The 23,314-nt window shown below is 40.5% G+C and overlaps 1 protein-coding gene across 5 annotated transcripts in view; it reads right to left on the bottom strand.

The window, feature by feature from the left end:
- The window catches only part of LOC139622045 (low density lipoprotein receptor adapter protein 1), a 74,763-nt gene that overhangs the window by 30,001 nt on the left and 21,448 nt on the right, over nucleotides 1–23,314 (bottom strand). For 2 of the 5 annotated variants that reach the window (XM_071479118.1, XM_071479115.1), the window contains 7 exons: nucleotides 22,694–22,806; nucleotides 15,807–15,921; nucleotides 15,261–15,333; nucleotides 14,945–15,031; nucleotides 12,886–13,007; nucleotides 10,480–10,514; nucleotides 1,906–5,969 (listed from right to left, as the gene is read on the bottom strand). In XM_071479118.1, the coding sequence (XP_071335219.1) occupies nucleotides 5,864–5,969; nucleotides 10,480–10,514; nucleotides 12,886–13,007; nucleotides 14,945–15,031; nucleotides 15,261–15,333; nucleotides 15,807–15,921; nucleotides 22,694–22,806 (651 nt within the window). In that variant the 3' untranslated portion in view covers nucleotides 1,906–5,863. Of the gene's footprint in view, nucleotides 1–1,905; nucleotides 5,970–6,463; nucleotides 6,506–10,479; nucleotides 10,515–12,885; nucleotides 13,008–14,944; nucleotides 15,032–15,260; nucleotides 15,334–15,806; nucleotides 15,922–22,693; nucleotides 22,807–23,314 lie in introns of those variants that run through there. The other 3 variants (XM_071479119.1, XM_071479120.1, XM_071479116.1) reach the window with 3 other exon arrangements.

A 23,314-nucleotide genomic window follows, 5' to 3' on the forward strand; every position in this document is an offset into this window, starting at 1 on the left:
TGCAGATCCCAGGACACTGTGGACAAATTAGACATTAGTAATGAACATATTGCCCCAAAGTTAAACAAGAATTCCTGATTTAGCATCTGGTGAATTATAAAGTCTGGAGTTTTTTTATTTTTTTATTTTATCTGCCCTACATTTAATAACAAATGTTTTTTTTAAATTGCACTCCATTTTTTTCCCACAGCAGGGCTGAACTGGCCGCTGCAGGCTCTGCTGGCATGACATGCAGGTAGTCTGTCTGCAGTGAGCTCAGATCTGTCAGAGATCAGCGAAGAGAGCAAAAAGCATTTCAAGCGGAGAGAAGCAGACACACTCTTGTCACTGACTCAGCGTCTCTAGGAGATCTAGTGTACTGATCAAAATAAAGCCAATATCTACAGCATTTTAAAGCCAAGGATTGTGAAGGTGTCTCCACACAAAGGTAACACCACAGTGCACTGATGCAGCCTACAAGCTGTACAAATGCTGTTGCTGTCGATCCAGCACATGAAATAACACCATGTCAAGCTTCTCAACCTTCACCAAGGTCTCTGTTCATATCAAAGTGCTGTTTTTTCCCCCACAGCACTACTTTGCCGTTCACTGTAGGCTGATCTTGTTTCTGTGGACGGGTCACACAGTCTTCGTTCACCCACAGACAGCAGTTTCTGATACAGCACATGGTGGTCCCGTTGAGCTTTCTGGCTTGAATAACAAACTTTGAAAGGCAGAGTGATCTTTAAGTGCAGCTGAGGCTCCAACTCACCAATGGATTACAGGTGGATTAAAGGTTGGTAAATGTGAAAAATACAATTTACTCCTGAACATCCACCCCGGAGAGGACTGCATACTAAGCCTCTGTAACCCCTGAAATTACCGATGTCTGAGACCTGAGAGTGATTTTTACAGTTGCTTTTCAAACCCACTCTGTGTGGCAGAGCTGTAAAGCGCTTTTTCAAATTTAACCTGTTTGGTTCAGCTTGGTCCCGGTGAACAAGAGTAAAAGACGAGTCCTGAGGTCGATTTTTCTCTCTCGACTTCCTCCTCATCAATAACTTTCCTCTAAATAACCACAAATAAATGTTAACTACAGCTACATGTGAACGTCAGACCGAAACCAGAGGGAGTCAAAGGCATTGATCAGGAGCCTGTGGATGGCCAGAGAAGGTCATTCACAACAATATAATCCATTTACAACCACCTGTTATAATGTGACCAGAGCTTCCTACTTAGGCCACAGGAGGACACATGAGCACAGTCAGTTCACTACAAAAAAGACTGAGATACTTTTTACTGTAGATGACAGGTATCACTGTTCTTCACCTGCCTCATTGAACATACCCCAATCCAACCCACAGGCAAGATTACAGCTGTCAATATGCAAATATCATATCATATGGTGTATAACTATGTAAATTTTTACAGCAGAACTCGGGCAGAGATTTTGTATTTCTCACATGGTTGCCTGCACCTGGTTTGCTTTATTGAACTTTTCAATCAGGGAGCGGCAGTGGGCTCATTGAATAGACATATTGATGTGACTGTGTCAGTCAGACAGCCAAACAAGAGAACGTCCTTGCTTTTGATCGACCACAGTGAGCTGGAAAATGTTTGAGAGAAAAACAGGGTGGATTCAATTTCATGTTTAGACTGAAATATTGTGGACACATCAGCAAAAAAACTGAAAAAAAAAAAAAAAAAAAAACCTCACACGTTTAACGTCTGACGTCTGGCTCCTGCGACAATGAGTGGTGGTTGATTGGTTGTTTTTGTAAAAGGTTTGCAATTTTGGAACCAAAATCATTTGCCACAAAAGGACACAAAGGCCAAACTGTGTCTTTGTAATTAAACTGTGTATGGAAGAAAAAGCTTTTTGAGATAGCTTGCATTTTTATAAAAGAAAGGTTCAATGCAATGAAATATTTGTACAAAGTCATTTATTATGCATAAATATGTAACAAACCATAACAGTTACCAAATTCTGTACAAATCTTTACACAGTTTAGGACAACTGCTTGTGGTTTATTCATCTTCATATCACAACACGGTTGGAAACCCACTAATTTTGCATAGATAGAAAATAAGCACCTTCTTTGAAAAGTAAACCGATACTGTAAACGTCAGTGATTCATTTTGGGTAATAATAGCTTATCTGAAAATTCTCCCCTTTTTCCAGTTGAAGATCTTGTGTTCTACAAGCTTAATTGTTTTCAGGCCTCAGAGCCTCACAGGGGGATTTGTATTCAGTGCACTCCGGATTCAAATTGGCATGTTACACCTCTAAGTGCAGGGCTGCCCCCCTCCCGCACAGAAAACTCTCAGCTGTGCCAAAGAGCATCCATTCAAGATTTGCTGGGTATCTGCCCACGTCAGTGTTCTGCATAAAGTATACTCGCTACATGAAAGAAAACTTAGAGATCTGTGCCACTAAATAATTCATACTATGCTTTTGTTCAATTCTCAAAGGATCCAAAGTGATCCTGACGAGCTTGGCTGCAAAATCAAATTAAATTGCACCGCCTTTTTGTTTGAAAATCAATTACAGGGGACAAAAGCTGGTTGAAAACCTATAAGTGTGAGCGCCATTTATAGATAATTTTGTACTTTTGTCCAGTTCCTTTTCACATGCATTTGATAATAATGCAGCTTGTGGTGAAGCTGCACAGAAACAAAGCCGGCGTTTGTTTATATTAGTACATTTTCTACAAAACTCTGTTGTTTGTTGGTTGACATTGAAAACCAATTCTGAGTCGGGGAGCTTCTGGATAATGGCCCATCTCCAAATATCACTCAATAGCACTGAATCAGCAGATACTGAGGCAGGAATCAATCAGTCAGTCGTTGACGGAGATGAAAGGATGAGAAAATGTTGCAGAAATCGTTTCTCCTCACGAGGAAAAGATTTTGGAGAGAAAGGTAAAATGACAAAATTGCTGTTCTGACAGCGCATCCTGTTAACCTTGAACTTGATAATCAATACTGAAATGCAAACATGGCTCGACAGATCATCCATAGACATGCTGGCAGCGATTTCTGAGATCCAAACATAACACTGAGCTTTCTCTCAAAAATGCAACGGAGCTGGTATTTTCAGCCAGTCAGGAATGAAACAATGCAATTAAGCTTCATGGCATAACCTGATAAGCCATCCAATTATTCTGCAGCGGGTGTCATGACAACAACACAGGGCCCCCGCTACCTCCCGCCATCACAATTATTCTCAGTCATGATGCCATGAATACAGAGAGAGGGACCACTTCAGCCAGACTGGGGCACAATGTAATATCCTCTTGATACAGAACATCATCTAAGTGGTGGATAAAAATAATTTGCAGACTCTGTGCAGACCAACAATTTCACTGTAATAAGACTTTGTCACAAAGGACATGTTCTGCTGCACAGACTGCAGTTAAGAGATGAAAATGTGAACCGCATCTGTAAATGTAAGAGGTGATTACTGACTTGAGAACAGGATCATTGTTACTGATGACTATTTTGAAAAAATAAAGCAACTCCTGCAGTATTAAAAACCACACACGATTACATTTGTATAAATTGTCTAACCTAATGCAAAACATACAAGCATCTACACATTCACATCTCAACAAGAGTAATAATTATTTAAAAAAAACAAACTTTGAGAAGCCCTGATTCTATTCATTCTACTTCATTTATAATGATACAATATGCATACATAAATTACACAGCTTTGACAATGAAAAAATACAGCATATGGAAATAGGTTTCTTTACTCTAATAGTCTGGCCTTGTCTTACAATTGCCCTCATAACCTTACATCATCACTATTACGCTTATAACAACGGCTGATAGTGTGACAGCTGAATGGATGAAGCGATTCAGTAAGTCACACTGAACTAAGACAGCTACTGACATTTGCTGCTTAGTGATGAAGATTGTGTTTCCTTTCTACAACAAAATCCTATTGACACTGACATAAAGTCAGCAAGTTATCAGTGGATTATTGATCCTGGTGACTGATCCATCCACAGCAGCAAGGTTGTGTGTTTGACTTAGATTTTTTTAAAACCAGATAAACATCAAGGTCACTTTACTCTCCATGATTAGTTGCTACTCAGCTTGTTAAAATTGTTGTGTAATGTCTTCTGTGGCTCTGGACGGAGCCAATAAAATGACCCTGATGATGTCATAGTGATGTTATGATGTCAGAGTTATTCCAACTTGGATTTGGAGTCTACTAAACTTTTAATGCAAAGTGACTTATAAAGAGAGTGGTGTTTGAACCTATCAGGTAGGGTCTAATAAAAGAATGTCACATTGCATTATGGGAAACATAGGATCCGGGATTTTTGGAGCTTTGCTCAAACTAGGGACTATCAGGATATCTCGGCCTCTTTTGCTTCAATTATGATCAATGTTTTGATTATCTGTCTCTTCTGAGTCTGCAAGCTTTATTTAAGTGCAATACTAACTCGCTTTACGTGTCAAACTCTAGTTATTTGTGAAGTGCATTACTGAGGGTCACTAAGCTCCAGTTCACTTGAATGCATCACTTTAAACCCTGTGAAGAGACTAAATAAAAAGAGCCACCATTTTAAGTTTTTGCTTGAAGCTTCATTCTTGACCTCGAAAAAAGTAGTTTGGCTAAAAATATCAACACAAGTCCCACTTACTTGGTGTTTCTGAAGCTTTAGCAACAAACTCAAGTCCCTCCTCAGCAGATAAAGTAACTCAGTTGTCATGAAGACGGTTTCGTTCATTATCATGTGACCTATGTATGGAATTTTGGTCTCGTATGAACAGGTGGACGAAGAAAAAAAAAAAAAGGTCATTAAAATTTGTCTTCAGATAATTTATACTTATTATTTCCCCAACCACCCGATTCAACTACCTGATATGGAACAAATCGTCTCCATAATAACTGAGCTAATCTGCATGCTAAGGAAGGCCACAAGATGTGGTTGAAAGCCCTGGAAGTAAGGCGTTCTTGGGTTGGGAATTTCTGGTAAAAAAAAAAAAACAAAAACACCAAGCCTTATTTTGCAGGCCTGACTGTGTCACTAGACATTTATGTTGCGTGTGTGTGTGCCCAAATGTCTAACTGCTATATCACATGCCGCTTCATTCTCCAAAGTAGAAGTGGTTCAATCAGCACCACAAATTGAATGACGAATGTATAATTCACTCAGTATCACGAGTCTGATGATGTCGTCTAACACTGGACTTCTTCCAGAGACTGAAGAGACTGGCAGCTGTTTCTCCGCCAAACAAACAACAGGATCAAAGAGCTTTCACATTTCCAGAGAGCGACAGCAGCCTTATATACACACATATCTGGTCTTCGTGATGCAAAGTACACCGTTATGCAATCTTTAGAATTCACAAGTGGGATGTGTCAAAATTGTTTTTACAAATTTTAATTAAAAGAAGAGGACTTAGTCCAAACTCGGTACATTAATCAGGCTGTGATCTTCTGCGGGAACTTCTTGAGTAGAAATATATCACTTTTGTTCACTTTGCATGTGACATCTTGCCTTCCACCTTTCATCCTGCAGTTTGTGAATGTTTGAATATGGCAGGACATGGCTGGAGATGGCTGTTTACACTGAGTGGAGCGTGTGTTGACTGGCAGGCATTCACAGAAAAAAGCAGTTTATAATATCAGGGTATTCATTCTGGCTTCTCTGCAGCAGCCACAGAATATAAAACAGAGCCTCTCTGATACAGGTTACGCACCAGGGAGCGTGATATGTTTTTCTGTCTGTTCAGTTGATGTATGCCGTTTGTGTTTTGTTTTTTTTGTTTGTTTTTTTTTTTTTTTCTCCTGGTCTTGGAGTCTGTGGTGTGATTTCTATCTAATTTTTGTGATGCTGTAAATTGGGCAGTTGTTGCCAGGGTGTTATTCAAGCTCATTGTTGCAGATAGACAACAGATCCACAGAGGAGGCCTCCTGGGGACTCAGAGCTGCATCGTCAGAGACGGGTTCGGAGCGGGACTCGGCCAGTCTGACAGAGACAGAAAAAGAAAAGGGTTCACAGGAAATGCGAAGGTTTAAAAAAAAAAACTGAAAGAAGAGAAAAGGATAAAGCGTAGCAAGGGCATGGAGAGGATGTTGATTTGTGTGATGGACTGACAGTGAATGAGTGGAAGGCCAAACACACAGAATGCAGTGTGAAGAGCCATCACTGGCAGACAAGGTGGAGAATTACAATAACTATGAGGTCCCTCATACAAATAACAGAACCAAATGATAACCTGAGCATGGAGAGAAAAATGCGATCGACCTGCTTTATAGTCTAAATGTATTCAATGGGGTAAATAACTCAGATGTGGCTTTGTTCATGTACAGATGCCAGTATTTTTCCTTAAACAGTTCAGTGCTCAAAAAAGATTGAGAAGGTTTAAGTGTGCAGACAATGATGGAAAGGTAATGTCCAGGAATTGTTTCTGTTCTAAATGTAAGGGTTCATGCAACATCCAGAAGCAAGCGTGAACTCACTTGTCACATCACTCACCGGTGTCCATCTCTACTTCCATGTTGCTGCATGCCAGGTAGAGGACAGAGGAAATCGTGATGAATCAACAGCAAAGGTTACAATAAGTAAAAACACTGAAAACGTCTTGCGACTCTCAGCAAGTGTGCGTGCACATCTGCGTGTGCTGTCCCTGCTCCACCATGCTTAAAGTAAAGAAACACTCAAAGAAGCTTAAATTGCAAAAGAAGAACTTTCCACATTTTGACGAGGTTAAATTATTTAAGTACCTCAGTTTATGGCAGAGCCAAGCCAGTAGTTACATAATGTTCACTTCTTAACTCCAAGGTCACCATTAATTTAAGAAATCTTAACTACAAATCAAACCATTTAATTAAACCCATTTGAACTGAAGTCAATAGTTGTAAGCACAGAGCCTCCATTTGAATAACTATCCCTGTCTTCTAAAAATGAGATTTTTCACAGAGGCCTAAACCCTGACCTGTGCTCATACACTTAATTAAAAATGATTCCACTAAAGTAAGTATGGTTGCATCATTTGTAGCTGAACAAGACTATATAGTGCTGCTCGCAACCCCTAGAAGCTGCGCTGCTACTTAGACCCAAGTGGAATTGGAAGTGATTTAAAGTTAATCACCTATGGCATACGGTAACAGCACAATGTCCAGGGTTTTTAATAGGGTGATTTCAAGGTTAACTGCTTATTTCTGTTTGAACATGTGATATAAAAATGTCGCTTAACGAGTAAATGTTGCCTTTAGGTGCATGAAAAAAATGGAAATGAACAAATCTTGTGGCTTCTTGCAGCACCCTTAGCCAGTCCTTAATGTGCCAGGTTTAGGGTGGAGTGGCACCCACTTTGGTAACCATCCGGCCAGAGTCTTTCTAAAGCATCTCAAGGCTACAGAGCTTTCAGAATATTTTGGAAGACACCATTTTTTTAAAAAAAGCGAGCCCACAACTCTCCTCTGCTGCTCTAAAGTCACATGTAACATTAAATAGATGCAACAGTCATGACAACGCGACATGACCCACAGCCTTCCATGTTTCAGGACAAATCTTATCCACTATGCACGCACTGCCACTTCAGAGCTCAACAACCTCTGCAGAAGACCTGAGGTCAGTATTTCCCCATCGCTGCTGAACACAGCCTCAGTGATGGCCTGCCTGCCTCGCTCTCCTCATCTCCCTCCACACGTAACCAGCTTCCACACAGACGCTTCTGTACATCATCTCTGCCTCTCGTTTACCCATTTGCTTTCACAAAAGCGTTTCATGCTCCAACACAACAAACACATCTATTAGCCGCGGGCCAACACAGCTTAATGAGTTGCCATCGCTTTAATGTTTGGGGCGCCATCCCTCCGCTGCTCTTCTCTCTTTATGGAAGGATAATACAGCACTGCAGGACACATACACACATATCATCTGGTTATATGAGGATATGAGAAGCCATGCAGAGAGCTCAGGCAGTCACTGGACTGTGTGGCCTACATTCCCAACAGTTTGTGGTGCACGGGCAGGCGTTATCAAACTATTTTTTAAGGATTCTGAGTTTGAGAATATCAAAGGGACCAAATAAATGATATCACGTTTGTGTTTGTACTGTATGTCTCAGAGGTGGGCCACAACACAACATGTGTTCACTAGTCCTCTCTGTATGTGCAGCTATATGCAAGTGTGTGTAATAGTCCAGAATAAGGATTATTTCTATCACATGTATTAAAACTGGAGTCCATGTTAATTGACCACGTCCATGTGGTCAATTAACAGGTACTTTTCCATACCTGTCAAGCCTCACATATCACCTAGGACCCACATTTTAGTGTGTGTGGGCATCTCACGGCCATGAAATGACAATTTCACGGACTGTCACACTTTCAAAATAATAGTGTTGCATTGTAATCCTAGCTCAGTGATAAGGCGCTGATGCAGAGTGGAGCGCCCTTCCTGGCTTCAGCTGCTGTGCTCCTGACAGGTCTGTCGGCAGAGGTGGCGATCACCTCGCCCGTCATCTCTACTGTCTGTTCTGCTTCAGTTGTGGCACAGTGACCTCATAAGAGTTGAGGATGCTCCGTTCATTTCAACAGCTCAATCACATGTCTTGTTAAATGTGCTTTACAGTGATATACGTTTTCTAATATAATCACTGTTTGTAAAAACTTAATGCTGTGAAGAACACAGGTTTGTACTTGAAACCAGTTTTCTCGGCTGCAGCTAATGCTTTGACTCTAATTAAAATAAAACTTTCAATTTAAAATGAGCGATGCTAATAAAAAGCTTTAGAAATGGATGATAGAAAATATTACAAGATGATATTGCAACATATATTTTTCTAAATGAGTTTGTTTTGTTGACAAAATGAAACATTAAATCTGTCTTCCTGTAACTGCAGACCTTACTTCGGAAAATTATACATTTCTGCCAAATTTAATCATCACTTTTCAGCTGCAGGAGCCCATCATTCAAAAACAGTCGATTTTAGGAGTGGGATATTTCATTGAATACAGAAGTTTCTTCTTATATTTCTCAGCTCTGGTTAATAACACACCAGAGCTACCATCATTTCTTATATTAAGTTAGAAAGAAGCTCTTCAGGGCAGCTTAAAGACTGGGGACACTGGGAAAAGGAGTTTTTTTTTAATTATGCATCTATCTTATATTATAGACCAGGCGCCTCTAACAGGTGGCTCGCAGTAGCTCACCCCTTGTTTTAGAGTAGCTCACCCAAAGGTTGTAAGAAAATAGTCCGTGCAAACCATGGATGCATAGTACAAACTTTAAACAACACAACTTTACCCAGTAAAGCTACTCTAAATGCAACTCAATCAGATACACAAACATATCCACCCCTCATCAACATGAAATCATTATTATACAGTTGTCAGTCAAATGCTTTCAAGTTTGTTCACATCAGAAATGCTGCAGGCAACGTGCAGTGATGTCAACTCTTCTGGATAACAGAACAGATACAAACTAAACCTGAAATATGTTGCCATGGATACAGTGAGTTAAGATGTGAGCTTCAACCTGAGCCCCATTGTTTTTATCCCATGTTTTTTTACATTGTGGGAAATTAAGTGCACTGAATTAGCTATTTATATTTCCTGTTTGTTATGTACCATTGGATGTACTGACAACTATTATTTACCAAGGAGCTTCTTCTTTTTCTGAGCAGATTTATGGAAATTTATTTGCAGTGGTGTTACCATGTCTGTGTGTTCAGGTTCGACTGAATCATGACTCAGATTTTTGACATATAAAATGATGTGATGTCTGATGTGAGTATCAAATGTTTTTGCTACAAAATGTGACTTTTGGATATTGATATTAGATGACTTGTTAAATTATCTTATTCATCTGATTTGTTGAAATTAGATGTGAATAAATGTAACCAGTGCTATTAGACATGAGGAGCTCACAGCCCCTTTTACTTAGTCAAAGTAACTCTCAAAGTAAAAAAGGCTGGAGACCACGATTATAGAGAATATCTTTTTTCTAATGTCATGTCTAAATCTCTAAAAGTTTTGATCATTTTCAACACCTCACAGTGATGTGATGACCACACAATCAATACAGTAACACCCTCCAATCTACAACCTTGGGACAGCTGTTTTCATGCAAATCCCTTCTACCTCGTGGCACTGCCATGAATACAATGTCATCTTCACGCGTCCTTGTCTGTGATTGCACGTGTGTGTGTGTGTGTGTGTGTGTGTGTGCATGTGTGTGTGTGAATTTCAATCAAAATTTGTGTCAGTCAATTTATCAAATAAGGGTTTTCTTATTTAAAAGAGTCTGACAGGTTACTGTCATCTTCTGCAACTGCTTGACGGTATTCAAAAGGTGATCTATTTCTGCTTAGAAGTGAAATCAATATTGAATTGGTTTCATAAATTTTGTTTTTCTGTGGTGGGGGTTATTGAAGTAGTTTGTGTGGCAGAACAATCCCATCTCCCTTCATAAATTAGACATTAGATCCCCAGTGTTCAGCAGACTTTCAGTCATAAGCAAAGGTTACCTTGAGAATGCATCATCGAGTCCATCCTCCACATCCTGTTGGGACATAAACAATATGAATCAATACGCACATAAATTACAATCCTGCTGCTACTCTACTTTCAAGCCCCAGTGCGTCTCCACTGATTCAGTTGTTTGTCATAAACCCTTTTATTCAAATGACACATAAATTAATTCATGAGCAAATCCGGCAAAATGGATCTTCTTGTTTCAGTCACTATGACAATAGTCCTACTTTTCTCTATTTTTTTTTTTTTTTTACCCTTTTTTAAATAGTTCTTCTAAATTATTATTATAATATAGATACAATCTGATAAACATCAATCTGCTGAAGTTACAATGGAAAAAAAATATTACATTTAACTCTACGCAATGGAAGGATGGTAGGCGAGGGGAGTATTACAGACCGAGCTGGAGGAAAATATGTCACAGTGAACACCAATGACTTTCACTGAGTGGGATCGTTCTGTAGGGAAGAAATTCTAATGAATATAGTGTCACCTAGTGTTGAATATCTGTAAATGAACAAACAGGATGTCGACCAATGAGCCTCTGCAGTGTGAACATTTAAATGTATTTGCCACTGAATTTAACTGCTTCATCTACACACTACACATTTTATATAATTATTTATGTAACTGAAAAGGATTCACTCTTTAAATCACAAGAAAGTGATGCTGTGGAGTAGAGTTTCACTTTATCATTCGCTATCATCTGTTTTCTGGTGGTCTGACCAGAGCACACAGGTCTGTTTGTGCCCAGGTAAAAATCTGGCATCCTGCCTTTGGCTGAGCAAACTGGACACTTTCATTCACTCCCAGAGGGCGACAGGAAGTGTCACCTTCAGCGGGGTCCAAAAGCCAGGCGCCACTTTCCAAATCAAGTGAATGTGAAAGTGGTCTCAGACTTTTGGAACAAACTATATGTGATTTGAATGAGGGTGAGAATAAAATGCATGTTAAATTCTACTTTATTGTCTGTTAGACATGACGAATGAATGTAGATCACAGTACGTGTTTGCATGCAAGATGTTTGACTTAGCTCTTTTATGAAATCATCATTGATGAATTAAACTGTTTAAATTTGTATCTGCTATACTATGTTTAGCCTCATTTTCAAAGCAGTTTTTTTAGTGTATGACTTTATTTTGCTCTACCAGCCTGGCAAAAACCGTAAATTAAATGCTGCTTTTGACTCAGTGAGTCTCTCTAAAGTAAATGTACAATATTTTGTATCACATCTGTGTTCATCATTGGTCTGGACAACAATGCTGATGTTTTGTTGTTTTTTTTGAATACATACATTCAATATTAAGTACATAGTCCAGATGATACAATTCCAATGCCAAGCAAAATGGTAAAATAAGGCAGGTTCCACAAATTTGTCAAGGTTTTGTGTGCCAATAAAGATAAAGCATTTCAAACATCTATAATTTAAAACTGCACTCTTAAACAAACAATGTAAATTACTTACTTCCAGCAAGGAGAAGGTCAATTATAACACAGTTCACAACACACAGAATACTAGGAGTATGTACAATATACCAGTTCAATATACTGAATCAGTAACAGTGGAAAGACTGATCTTATTAGGCAGATCTGTGATGAAGCCATATTAAATACAGTTTCTTGTTCAGCATCATTACAAAGTTTCATCAGGCTTTAGAGTCACAACGTTCCCTCCCAGAGGATAAATCCAGAAATAAATAGGCTCTTACTCAGAGATGATTGAATTCAGACCTGTTTCTACTAAACCCCATTTAAGAGAAATAAGGAGCAAAAGACTAGATCAAGATCTAAGAAATCAGTCCTGTCCAGTTTGATATTTGCTGTGCTTGCAGGCCTTCATTTGATCATAATCACAATTTCAGGTGTTGTGCATCAAATTTTCTTTAGGATCTTAGGAACTGATTATTTCAGACAAGTAAAGATCAGAGCAGTGAGAAGAAAAGGAGTATCTTAAGTTGAACTTAAACTGGACTTGGGTTTTGATTAAGAAATACGTAAAACTAGTCAAAAACTTAAATTAATGTTAAATTGAGCTCAATCACATAAAGGAGAAATACCCTAAACAAAGAAGAGATCTTATTTTGAATTTTCCTTTCCTCTGGAGCTTGCCTCGCATTACCTCATGAATATTATTCCAGTGAGTTCCACACACTGCAGCACACTGATATCAAAGTTGGGAGAAAGAGACAACTGGTTTTGGACCGGTACTCAGCATTGCACATACTCTAAGCTGAGGTATCAGAATTCAGTATCAGGAGAGAAAAAGTTGGATCTGTGAATCCTTAAAAAATGCGGCACATCACAGACACCCTGTCACCTAAACAAAAAAAGATGACTATAGCATTGATTTTGGCCCAGTCAGACCAATCAGCTGACCGCAGGCAGATGGTGTGACCTACCCAAGAGTCATGTTTGATTGGTCGCCTTCGAGTGGGGTTGCTACGAGGTGAGGGCGAGCTGAGCGAGGCAGAGAAGAAAGGCCTCCGCAGCTTCTCCTCCACCCCAACAGGCTTGTGCGGCTCTGGATACGAGGGAGGTGGCAGGCGTTGACGAGAGGTCGACAGGAGGATGAAGCCAAAGAGCAGAGGGAAGCAAACATGGAGGACACAGAGGGTGAGACAGAGACAGAAGACAGGAGAGAGAGGGAGACTTGTTAGCATTTTTGTCTCTTCACCTCTGCAGTCTGCAGCACAGAAGAAAAATCATCAACTCAAGACTGTGGCGCTCACACCTCTCTCTGCAACAGGCAGAATTTTAATCACATCTGTAAAACTTTCAAACACCTCTCTGAGTGACTCCCGAGGTCCTTGAGGCTCTCACACCAGATTTCCTCTGGTCACTGCCACTGGGAGTGGAGCACATTTTAATTGAATGGAGCTGGAAAATCCAGGCCGTTAGCCAACAACAATCTGAGCAGATAATTAAATCTCATTTTAAAGACCATTTGACCTCGTGAGGAGTGAAAAATATTTTGGCCTATAAATGTCACTGCCATTGGAAAGTATTTAAAATCTACTGCTCCTTCGAATGACTAATGAGCCACATGTAATTAGGTGATTAGCTCTCCGTGTGTGTGTGTGTGTGTGTGTGTGTGTGTGTGGGAGAAGGTGACTGACATCAGTTAAATTTGTGCGTGAGAGGGTACAGAATCAAACTACAGAATAACAAGTCACAACTGGAAAGGTCCGTTTAAAGCTATTGTGTGACTGACTGCAGCAGCAATCACGTTCACTGGAAACTGTTGGGTTTGTGAGGATGATGGAACCACGGCCTCAAGTAAAGACTCTAAATCTGCATTTAAACACTGTCTCAGCTCAGTGACTGCAACATATTACATTTGTCATTTTTACACTACTAATTAGATCAGTGTCATCTTGTCAGTGACAAGCAGCTTCTTTCTCTCCAGCCTTTTACAGGAATGCTGAAATTACATAAGCCTTATCCTCATCCTCCAAGAATTACAACACCTGAATCCTTACAGGCCACGGCCTCTACAGCCAGGAAATCTATTAACAATAAAACCATAAGAATTTATTTAAATTTATTTTAAATTTATTTTAAGTAAAACCAAACCAATCAATGTTTAAGTTCATTTCCTTATTTATTCAATAATTCGCTTGTCAGCTTTCTTGCAGAGGCTTAGATAAGAAGACTGTTAATAGCATCAATACCACCTCTCATGTCTGTATGGTAAATATGAAGCTACAGCCAGTAGCCCATCAGTAGCTTAGCTTAGCATTAAGACTGAAAATAGAGTAAAACAGCTAGCCTGGCTCTGTCTATAAAAAAAACATATGCTTACCAATATCTCTGACACATTATTTCTTGTTTATTTAATCCGTGCAAAAACCAAAGTCTAAAAACTGACACATTGTGGTTTTACAGGCAGTTATGCGCCAAAAACATTTCTTGGCTGGATGCAGTAACTCCCTGGCACATAACTGCCTGTGAAGCCCCAAAGTGCAGTTTTGGCACTTCAGTTTTTGTACTGAGAAACAGTAGGAAAAAAGTTATGAATGTTAATTAATGAGCTTTAGAGGTTCTGGTAGGCTGATTTCTAAACTTAGGACGGAGCCAGGCTGGCTGTTTCTACCAGCTTCCAGTCTTTATGCAAAATTAGGCTAATCATCTGGCTCAAGCTTCCTACTAACATCAGAGTGATATTGACCTCTTGTCAGCAAAAAAAGTGAACAAACATATATTCTCAAATGTTGTATTTCTCCACTTTATTTAAGTGTGTGATGCTTTTCCTTAAACTGGACACCATGCTGACAGATGTTACAGTTCCCTTTTCGGAGGAAGGTGAAGATTACCCTCAACTGTCGTGCCGTAATTCTCAGCAAGACGCTCAGCTGTTGTCAGCTCAGTGGTGCAACCTTTCACTCATTAAATCATGTCTCTAGTCATCACTGTTGAGGTCAGTTTGATGTGGGTGGGGACAAAATAAAAGAAACTCACCTGCTGGAGCACACTGGGTGTCTGTGGTCTCTGTCTGCCCGTTGTTTGCTGCACAGGAACAGCAGGTCCTGGCCTTTTTGCTTTTGCCTGTAGACACATAAAGTATCAACAAAACTAGACCTGCAGAAAACCAGAGGATCCGTCTATGCACAAAGAGAGTGGAAGTCAGAATGTAAGATTCCCATCAAGATTAGTCACAGATTACAGTAGATGGATTTCAGCCTTCTCTTACTCCTATTTTTTTCAAAGCAACTCCAAAAGAAAGACAATTACTGAACTGCCCCAATGTCACCTTCCCTTTGTTCAGTGAACTCACCTTCCTGAGCAATCTCCCAAAGATCTAGAGCTACTTTAAAGGCCTGGGCTACCGTTAATGTCACAGCCTGAGCCTGGAGGAGGGAAAAAAAGAGAGCAATACCACAGTGAGGAAACATGCATACTAAAAGAATAAAAGATAATGAATACTTGTGATTCCACTTTGTGGTCAACAGGAGGTTTTGTTTTAACTTGTTCAAATTGATTGAGATCATTAAATTTCTTCTTTTAAAAAAATACATTTTAAACATTTCAAAAGTTTTAACTGTTTATAAACATGTATTTCCATAGATCTCCTTTACTTCTCATTATTGTTTGATATGATCGTTATTGGTGTGACGTGAGGTGGTCTTAAAGAGACTTCCACAAGATGGAGCCATACACCATCCACGTTCCTGCTACTTGCCTCGATGCAGTTCAACACAAGCATTCAGTCCCTGAACAAACTGACCTCCTGACCTGCTAAAGTCTAAGAGTATGGAATCAATAACTGAAAACTAAATGCAGCTATATTCAACAAAATCGCACATCAGCATTGCGCACTTACTATCTTCTTCTTTTGGCAGAGGAAGGCATGGCACTCCAGAGTCTCGTTGAACTGACTCTGAGAGACGTACGCAAACACCTTGTCCTGAGTTTTATCTGCTGTGCAGTAAGAGATTCTGAGAGAGAAGAGGCAGAAGGACATTATTACAATTAACCAACCCAATCAATCCACCCGACACTGGTGCAATTAAAATGATAAATGAACAATTGCATCACACAGGGACCAATTTGTTCCATTGCAGCCTTGAATCACAAGACATACATGTAGAACAAAAGGACAGCATGCGCAGTACATTCAATCAAACCTCACACACCGAGCTAAGCTACACGCTGGGTACGCGTCAATTTAGGCCATAACTTTGCTTTTGTGTTCAACCTTTTGCATATGTATAAGCACACCAACCATTGCAGGATGAGAGCAGCGGTTATGAATATTATGTTGATTAGGTCCCACAGCTGGGAACGGTGGAGCAGGAAACAAATGAGCAGCAGTAACATGAGTGAGAGATGCTTGAAGCTGTGACTGAGCTCTTTGGTGCTTCATACTTTCACATAGAGCATGGTTATGAACTCAGACGTTTAATATAACACTGCTTTGTGGATTCAAGGTTTTTTTTTCCATGCAGGGCACGGATGGTCAACTGACCCTGAAGTTCTCAGTTAAATGTTTTGTAAGTGAAAGTACAGTGCAGGGAGACACAACAGCTTGAGAACGAGTGCCTTTTTGTACTGTACTGAGGTGACTATTCCTCAGACTTTTGTCTCATTTGTCTCTGCAAATATCAACAGCTGGAGAAATGGATGTGAAACTGCAAGAGATGAAGAAAATTGTTCAATTCTAAAATAATCTCCCTTACATAACATAACATATTGCAACTTCCTATCGACTACGGAAAGATCCCCCTTGTGCTGTGGGTACATGTTGTTGAAATATCTGAATTTCTGCTGTCAGTGGAAAATGGAAAGTCTTGGATTACGAATTGATCTCCGCTGTGACTATATTGCAGTTGAAACCTCATTCCCAACAGTCACACTGAATCTCTCCTGGATCCAATATCTGGTTTTCAAGGAATCCAGTCGTCTGCAAATCCAGTGGCAGCCATAGCTATGTGATTTTAAATGGTTATCTAAAACCAATCTAGACCACCATGCCATTTTGCTCCCCTGCAATAGCTCACACGGGTTCAGTGAAGCACACACACACACACACACACACCACAACCCACAAACGATGGATTTGTTTTGTCTGATTTTATGCAGGCTATTAGAGGCAGTATCGATCTCGAGTCTCCCTCTATGTCTGTCCGAGGCTGTTACGTGAACCAGCAGTGTGCATCATGTTTGTTTCTTCAAATAGATGTGTAAATGAGCCACGGTGAGTGATGCATTTGACCTTTGTCACTATAATTAAACACACAACCTTTATTGTAAGCAGCACAGGGACAAGATTGGGTCCTGTTCTGCACATTATGACCGGGAAAAACCCACAGGCTGCACAGGCTGAGCTGATCTCAGTTAGTCAGGGTCTCTCAACACACGCCGACTGCAGTCAGCAGTGTGTGTATCTCTCTATAATTATGACACTAACTTGTAAACTGTATGCAAAGCCACTCATTTACCAGCCCACTTCAAAAGAGGCTCTAAAATAGGAAGTTATTAATTTGATCAAACAACAAGCATGAAATCACCAGCCCTCACATCTCGCTCTCAGATTGTTTGCTGGCTCGCACCACTGATGCATGACCCACATAGCAATGCCCAGGACACCCAGCTCTATATCACCCCCACCACCCCCACCACCACCCCCCATACACACACACTCACCCACCCTCACACACCCCCCTCCCTCTCTCCCGTGCACTCAAACTCATATTTGGGCCTTAATTGCAGAAAACTGAGCAGAGAAAAAGTTGAAAGAGTTGGCCTATTTAAGTTGGGAAAACAAGCGTGATACAACCAAACTGCTGCAACTGCTCAAAAAGATCTTAATTATCATATCATTAAGGTATTAACTACTTTCTACTAACTTCCTGTGCTGTCCTGTGCAAACTTCACTTATGTCATTGAACTTGGATTGTTCAGGCCTCCACAGGTTTGCAACTTGTGTGTGCACTATTGTTTTTCACTAATATTAATACTAATTGTGTACATTAATACTAATAATACTACAGCAGTTGTGTTCCTGTCATCCAGGAGTAATTGCTTTAGGGATATCAAAGGCATTAAGAAATACTCACTGCATAAAAGTTATTTCGAAGTTGCCAGAGAGTTGATTTTGGTTTGAATTTTTTAAAATACATTACATACATATGTCATCTGTAAACACAGAAAATTCCTGGACATCAACACACTCCTCTTGCTTATCATATGTAAATAAGAACCCAGAGGTTCTGAGACAGATTTTTACAAATGGCCTTCAGCAGGAAATGCTGTTCAATGTCCACATTCAGCTGTAAGCATAAGCAAAATGAGCAAATAGGTCAGTCCACACACAGCGCATGTCTGACTCGCTAGTGTCCCCAAATGTGTACAACAGCAAGAATCTATAACTGCAATTTGAGCATTGAACTTTATGCAAAATTACATAATAATGGTGAAAATTATGAAATTTGCACAAACATCCCATCTCCTTCTATTGTCAACAGCAAGAGTGTCATGAATAAGAATTGATCATACATACAAGTACATATACATATGAGTAACGCAGAAAATTGTTCATTATAATATGACATCCATGTGAGAATAATGTGAACTTCACTGGAGTGAATACACATTTAAGATGTCATCTTTTTGGTAAAGACGCACAATCTTCTTCAATTTACGAAGGTACAACGGTCTCTTTATAAAATCTGACTGCGTGAAGATGGTGCAAAAAAAAAAAAAAAAAAAACACCAAAAAAACAATATTTTTATTTCTGCCACCAATGTCAGAAACAATGGATCGTATTCACAACACAAGCCTTCAGCCTAAAACAACAACAGAAGAAAAGGAATAATTGACAGCATCACAGTTTTCACTAAGCTTGAACAGCAGAAGCTGAGCTGTCAAGTTGCATCATATCTCCAAAGGGACTCTGTGGACGGCAAGCCTTTGATCTCCTCACTGTCTAGAGCACCGGTGTTTGTGAGAAAGAGACGGAATATCAATGGAAATATTTAAATATTTAGAGCACAAAGCCTGAACAGAACTTCATACATCAAAGCTGCAAATTCTCTGTGTACACTGAATAAAGCAGGTATGCTGTTTATTACAACAATGAACTGCTCCTTTGTTCAACTTTCAACCCGACGCGAGAGCAATAATGAAAAACAACTTTTGCTCTTGCTGCAGGCAAGCGGGCATCAAAACATTTTTGCAGAATGGTGAAAAAAAAAAAACCTGTCTCTCACACAAACAGAAAACATTTGCATGAATGCTGATGAGCAGCGCAGTCACGTCCTGCATCCCCTGTTCAGAGTTCCTGCAGACACATCTCACTAATCTAATGGCATGGCAGAACAACGTGCAATCGTTGCCAGGTGGAGTGCCAGTCAGTGTTTCATCTCTCCTGTTCTGTCCTGCGTGTTTTGCTGATTGATATGCTGGTCGGTCACTGAGAGCTCTTGTCAGAATATGAATCAGAAACTCCAGATGGAGGCTGAACACCCTCACAATGTTCTGCTCACCGGGGGATGTTAAATAAGGGGTTTTAAAAAAGGACAAATGAGGCAGCCTGATTGCATCAGAATTCAGTACCTGCATTTAGACAAGGTTACTCTGCCAATACCAGGAACTAGTCAGTGGCTGCTTTAACCAATCGCCCATGTTTCTTCTTAAGTGGTGTCAGGTAATATTCAGATCCCTTTACTTTTTGCACACGTTATTGTGTTGGAGATTTAATTTCAAATGCAGATAATTGCTATTTTTGTTTATCACTCAACACTTAATAACCCACAATGACAAAGTGAAAACATGTTTTTAGAAATGTTTGCAAATCTAATCAAAATTAAACACTGAAATCTCTCATGTACAAAAGTAATCAGACCTTTTGCTGTGGCACTCCGAACTGTAGTCAGTTAAATCCTGTTAACTTGACTGGAGTCCTACTGTGGCAAACTGAACGATGGTCCCACTATAAGGACAAAACCAAACCATGAAGTCCATGAAACTCTCTGTGAACCTCTGCAGTAAAATTTGAGAAAGAGACATAGATCAGGGCCAGGCTAGAAAACCATTTCTGAAGCTTTGACTCTTACCAGGAGCAAAGTGGCCTTAATAATTATGAAATGGAAGAAGTTTGGACCCACTAAGACTCTTGGCTAAACTTTAACTGAGTAACTGGGCAAGAAGGGCTTTGGTCATGGAGGTGACTAAGAACTCGATGGTCACCTTAAGAGACGAGCGACCTGAGACTGGGGCAACGGTTCGACTTTGTGGTTTTTACAGAGGGTCATGTGCTTCTACAGACTTTTGTTTTACCATGGGACAAAGCCAGGCTAGCTGTTTCCCCCTGCTTCAAGTCTTTATGCTAAGCTAAGCTAACCAGCTGCTGGCTCTAGCTTTGTATGTATCATACAGACATGAAAGTATCACGTGGCGTATCTACATTACAAATGTTTTCTCTGAGCTCATACAGTCATCAGCATCAAATGATATCAATATGTTTTAACAGGTAATTGATTTAAGTGTAGAAAATGATTTTTGTCAATGCAACCAAACTTTACTGTTGTGGTAGAATATCATCAAACCTCCTGTGTGGTTTAGTGCTTTGCCAGATCCAGCAGTCAGAGCTCCAGCAGCAGCACGAGGCAGACCAGATCATGGTGGAAGATCCAGCTCATGATAATATAACTTGAGGGTCCAAATGCTGCAAATTAGATGCACTGTAAAGAACTGAGAGGCTGTGGGGGCTGCAGAATAAAATATCAGGTTGTGAAACTGTGAAACACATGAAGTATGACATTGCATTGTTTGTGTGTGGGTGGGTGTGAGTGGAAAGGTGTGCGTTTGTGTGGGTGGATGGGGAGGGGATGGGGGTGTGGGGGTCATGGCTCGGAAGATCCTATTTCCCCTCTTTCCAGTGCCATGCACAATGCCTTCCAGTCTGTTTTCTACCCCCGCGCTAAGCTTCCCCCGAGAGAAACAGCCCGGCTTCCAGTTAAGTGTGGCTGCACAATTAACTTTACAAACACACACATTTACATACAGACTCAATGTGTCAGGTGCATCCAGGCATGGACATATGTGCAAACATATTGTGTCTCTAACTCTTTTCTCCCTTGTATGTTAAACACAGTAAACACAGGCTGATTTGATCCATCCTCTGAAATCTGCACTCCACCTCCTTTCACCCTTCACTTGCTTTTCTGGGCCAATAAATGGATTATGTGCAACAAAAATAAGATACAAGAAAGAAAGGGAGGGGGAAAGGAGCTATTAAGAGGAGGAGGTGGGGGTGGGGTCTCATAAAGGGGATAAATCAATCTTCAGTCAACCCAGGCTCTGTATGTGGCCCCTCAGTCGCTCCTGTATTATTACTCGAGGGTATGGGGAAAGACTGGCAGCGTGAACTTCAAAGCGGGCAATTAGTCGTGGGTATTCCTGCGTTCAGAGCTCTGTTTATGTTAATATGGGCAGAGAAGAAAGATGTCTGTCTACACGGTAAAGACGAAAGGGGAAGGTAGAGAAGGGGAAGATAGGGAGAGAAGAGGAGGGGATCAAAGACGAGGCTGATTCCTCCGGCCTGTGGTCTGTTACCGCTGATAAGGTGGATCAGAAGGGGATGCAGACCTCTGCGCGCACACACACACACAGACACACACACACACACTCAGTCTTTATCACAGCCTGTTCTGTAATCACAGTCCAGCCATATGATATTTAGACTGTAATCCTCAATGACACGAGGCCCAGTCTATATTACAGGATGCTATACTGAGAGGGTGAAGCCAGCCAAACATATCACAATCCACACACACACACACACACACACACACACACACACACACACACACACACACACACAAACACACACACACTCCTCACTGATTTGGTAGAATGAAACCTAGCACAATGCTGGGAAAGGTTAGCTTTCACTGACACAGAGAGACAGTAGCAGCCCCCTGCTGCCCTCCCATTATTGGTTTCCGAGTGAACTGATCAAACATGAGACTCAGTGAGCAGAAAGCTGCTCGGTGTAATCCTGCAAAAGGAGCCAAAAGGATGGACAGAGGGGAAAGTGAACTGGATAGATTCATGAATAACATGAAACCACCTTTGTTTGAACTCAGTTTGAGGAATTTAGCAGCACTGTGACACATAGGTGATGAAGCATTTAATAAACCATAGAACAGTGATAATTGAGGTAACGAACCATAAATGTTAAGTCATTATGTATTGTGTCATATCGGTCACCCATGCTTATAAAGTCAGGCTTTCACTCGTGAATGTGAAAATTTAGAGTTAGACTCGTCATGCAGTAAATGCAATGTTGTACATGATGTTTGTGGTCCTGCCATCCGCTCTACAGGTTTCCTTCAGAAATTCAGACATTAATTCAGTGTTTTTTTTAATTAGAATCTACAAATAAAATTCATTCTGAGGGCGACATGTACGTTTGTATCAAATTCCATTGTAATCTATACAATGGTTGTTAAGACATTTCACTGAAAACCAACTAAACATGAATACATGTGCAAACTTTTCCGCCAGTCCACACACCAGACGTTGAGATGTTCCTCTGGATGAATGAAAACATTGATCTGCTGGTGGTGGTAGAGGAAAAGTCAGGGAATCATGATGTCATTAAGATTTATCCTCTGTTGACCATGAATTTCTGTTCAAAATTTCATGGCAAGATATGGACTGACAGAGCAGCACTGGCATCCCTAGACCCTAAAAATAATTACCTGTATATGGAGACGTTCTCGATGAGGTCTGTAGTCTCTGTGTCTGTGATGATGATGCCTTTCGGTGAGACTGTCAGTGTTACTTTCCGAAACTTCTTAGCGCTGGCTCTGGCCTGTGGATATGAAATGTAAAAACACACACACACACACACACATTAAAATCAGAGAGAGAAACTCTTGCCTCAGGCATAGACAGAGCCAGCCTGCCTCTCTGACATTAATATAAGATGATTTTACTTCTGATTAAACACCAAAAGGCCTCAAATGCGACAGTAGCTGTCGAGCAAAATCAAGCAGCCTGCATGAGTTGTCCCAGAAATGTGGGGAATTTATAAAAGGTGACAGAATTGGTGGGGGAGCTGCAATGCGTAGCCCAGAACAAGTTCTTGAGGTCAGGCTGGCAGCCACCGACTCCCCCTGCCGCTCTGCTCCATCTGGACTTTCAGAAAATACAGCCATAGTGCTGAGCTTGCGGTCTGTGAGAGCGCCTGTTGACAATGACAATGACCTCCTTAACATGAAATTAGTGAGCAAATGAGAGCAGTTTAGCTTTACACCCAAATGACAGCAAGTGGAGAGACATAGGGGAGAGAAAAAAAGAAGGGACTTTAATAAAGGACC

This window comes from Trachinotus anak, unplaced genomic scaffold (genome assembly GCF_046630095.1).
Source record: "Trachinotus anak isolate AG129_WGS33_773 ecotype Australia unplaced genomic scaffold, CSIRO_AGI_Tana_v1 ptg000005l, whole genome shotgun sequence".
Classification (NCBI taxonomy): domain Eukaryota; kingdom Metazoa; phylum Chordata; class Actinopteri; order Carangiformes; family Carangidae; genus Trachinotus; species Trachinotus anak.